The 3,326-nt window shown below is 37.9% G+C and overlaps 1 protein-coding gene across 1 annotated transcript; it reads right to left on the bottom strand.

Moving 5' to 3' along the window:
* Positions 1 to 1,163: 1,163 nt before the first annotated feature.
* On the bottom strand, positions 1,164 to 1,952 carry LOC135143035 (putative eggshell protein). Its single transcript, XM_064074861.1, has 2 exons — positions 1,472 to 1,952; positions 1,164 to 1,412 (listed from the first exon to the last, which is right to left on the bottom strand). The coding sequence occupies exon 1, from the start codon at positions 1,855 to 1,857 to the stop codon at positions 1,477 to 1,479; it is 381 nt and encodes a 126-aa protein (XP_063930931.1). The 5' UTR covers positions 1,858 to 1,952; the 3' UTR covers positions 1,164 to 1,412; positions 1,472 to 1,476.
* Between the last annotated feature and the right edge of the window lie 1,374 nt (positions 1,953 to 3,326).

Below are 3,326 nucleotides of genomic sequence, written 5' to 3'. Positions count from 1 at the left end.
TTGCCGATTCTTTAATTTTGGATTTTTTAGTTTTCCCGATTTTTCATTTTTTTTATTTTTTGAATTTTACATTTTTATAGAAAACATCCATCCAGTGAATCTCTGAGGATCCTAAATTAATTCTCAAATCGCATCATTTATCACAGATTCAAGATCTTTATCACGAAGAATCTTCGAGCATTTTGGTGTTTGTAAATGACATTACAAGGATACAATTTTATTAGCATACAAAATGTGTCTGACGGTGTTAAAAAGCAAATCTGTAAATTTTTATTAGTTTTGGAGCAAAATCTCACGTGCGCCTCACATTGTAATCCTGATAGAAAAATTGACACTTACAGACTATTTTGAACTTTTCAGACAGCACGATATAAAAAAAAAACCAACGCATCGGGGATGCAATTTCGCAAAGGCCACAAACCAGGTTTTGCCTCCTGAGGTATTAGTCCAATTCCCGGCGCCTTTGTATTCGCATCCTGCGAGTTCTCGGCAGTTCATTACAATATTCACGTCCCGGATCCAATAAGAGCAGCTTACACGTAAACTCTTCTTGTCTGACATGGGGCTTTAAGCCTACTTAACCGTTTGTTGGCGAAGTGAGCGTGTGAGAGCTTTGCCGTATGTGTAATAGTTAATTTGAAACTTCACTTGCTCCATCTCGATCCCCTTACATGCATTATGCAAACTTACTAGTAAGCCCCATTATAAATTCTGAAAATGTTAGAATATCATTCATGCCGTAAATTGAAAACTTTCAGCACAAAGCCTTTATTATTCAGAATGTTTATCTGTTGGCTGCAGGGGAATTAAATTTCGAACGAATTAAATAAATTCGTCCGGACAGGGAGGAAGAAAAAAAACAAGTCGGCATGGGGTCGGGAAAGAAGGTAATTTTGCCACCATATGAAGTATCGATTTTGGATTTTCCAGGCTCGACTGGATGTGCTTTTGGGTGGAGGATTAGTCCTGCGGGCGCAGGAGATAAGCTTATGAATGCAAAGCTCCGATGGAAAGTGAACACTCGTACAGTTCAACTTGGTACATTGTTGGGAGAAATTTATGGGGGATTTGGAGGAGCAGCGCCGGGTTTGTACTAGGTGCACAGCGATAAATTGTTATTAATGGATTTCTGAAAAAAAAATTGTGCGTAATGAAAACCTCTAGAAATTCAGTGGGTCTTTATTCAGTCATTGTCAAAATTCAGCACTTAATCTTCCTCCTCACCGAGCAGCTCCGGCCTGCTGTTCTTCCAATCCTTCCTCTTCTCCCGCTCCACCTTCAGCCGCTTCAAATCATCGTCAGTCTTGTCCTTGAATTCTCGATTCTTCTTCTCGGCGTCTTGTTCATTTAAAATCACGATCGAATTTTTCCCGGAAGCTTCCGGAAAACACCGATAAACCACTAACGGTTTTCTAAACACGAACATAATTTTACTTGTCAAATATTCTCAACTGTCATTTCCAAACGTCACCTTGACTAAAGGTACTCGTGTCCCGCTGGGTCCCTCTGATGGTGGTGTGAGTAGTGTTTGTCGTTATGGCCATTATGATCGTCGTGGTGGTCATCGCGGTCATCGTGGTGGTCATGCTGCACCACATCCCCGTGATGATCATCGTCTTTTCGTTGATGGAGATTCTTCTTTCGCTTCATGAGTGCTAGTTTCAGTTTCTTCAAGTCGTCTGCGGTTTTTTTGCGGAAATATTCGTTTTCCTTCTGGGCTTCCTGGGCCGTGAATCGATTCTGGGGATGCTCGAAGGAGGAACCCTGACCACTGCTCGCGTCGCCGAAGTAGGATGGGGTTTTGAAGACTAATCGAATGGTTTTTAAGACGGAAGTTTGGACCCACTTGATGGACATAACTGGTTGATTTGGGGGGTGAAAGCCAATTTCAAGCCAATCCCTGAGAAATTGGCTTGAAATTGGTTCGTGACAAAAAATATGACACGTGTCACAGGATGGTTTGGATTGACATTTGACATATTATAGTTCTGGAAATTTCACTGTACCGTAAAAAATGTTATTGACAATAACGAGACGGACGGTGGTTCTATGGTAAGAAATATTTGTGGTTCACACCAATTCACCCGAATTTATCGGAGAACATTGAGCAGTTATTTATACTCATAAAATAATGGTCATTTTCGTTCGGACCTGGATTACTCTGCTTTCTAACATCTGGGGATTACCGGCACGCGACAACTTTAAGTTGTAAATATCTCTTGCAACTGTCCGTCTCGTTATTGCCAATAAAATTTTATAAGGTAGAATGAAATTTCCAAAACTGTATACGTACATATATATTGTGGGTGGCAGTTGGAACAAAAATATATTTCTGTCTTTTTCTATTATTTCCTGAGCGTAACCTAAGGAATTATACTAATCAGTCCATGCGGCGATTTGCCACTTTAATGTTTTCTTTACGTTTCATGACCTCTAGAATACAAAAACGTGGTCTTCCGTTTCCACCTGTTTGGTTAATCAACCCCACTATCGTGATGGCGATTTCAGATTTTTAACTGGCGGAAGATTATCTACAATTTTATACCAACTCTCAGTCGATTGAGCCAATTTTTTTCCATTTTTTTTTTTAAATATTTGAAAATTTTGAATTCACTTTTGGTGTTTATTGGAACAGATATCATGACGATGATTTCAGAAGTGTAACTAGTGGAAGATTATCTACAATTTGACATCAATTTTCGATCGATTAAACCAATTTTAACCATTTTTTTTGGAAAATTTTTGAAAATTTTGGACTCGCTTTTCGTGTTTATTGGAGCAAGTATCGTGACGGCGATTTTAAATTTGTAACTAGCGGGAGATTATCTACAATTTGACATCAATTTTCGATCGATTAAACCAATTTTAACCATTTTTTTTGGAAAATTTTTGAAAATTTTGGACTCGCTTTTCGTGTTTATTGGAGCAAGTATCGTGACGGCGATTTTAAATTTGTAACTAGCGAGAGATTATCTACAATATGACACCAATTTTCGGTCGATTGAACCAATTTTAACCATGTTTTTGGAAAATTTTTTAAAACTTTGAACTCACTTTTCGTGTTTATTGGAACAGATATCGTGATGGCGATTTCAGATTTCTAACTGGCCGAAAATTATTAGCAATTTTCAACCAATATTCCTTCGATTGAACAAATTTTTACCATTTTTTTGGAAAATTTTTGAAAGCTTTGAATTCAATTTTCGTGTTTATTGGAACAGATATCGTGACAACGATTTCAGATTTGTAACTGGCGGAAAATTATCAACAATTCGCCACAAATTTTCAGTCGATTGAACCAGTTTTAACCAATTCTTTGAAAAATT

The sequence above is a fragment of the Zophobas morio genome, unplaced genomic scaffold, assembly GCF_036711695.1.
Source record: "Zophobas morio isolate AGI-343-1 ecotype UQ-CSIRO unplaced genomic scaffold, CSIRO_AGI_Zmor_V1 ptg000057l, whole genome shotgun sequence".
NCBI classification, from domain to species: domain Eukaryota; kingdom Metazoa; phylum Arthropoda; class Insecta; order Coleoptera; family Tenebrionidae; genus Zophobas; species Zophobas morio.
This window is presented reverse-complemented; position numbering and strand designations above follow the sequence as displayed.

Coding starts and splice junctions, on each gene's coding strand:
- LOC135143035 (XM_064074861.1), bottom strand. CDS start 1,857: ATGTCCATCAAGTGGGTCCAAACTTCCGTCTTAAAAACCATTCGATTA.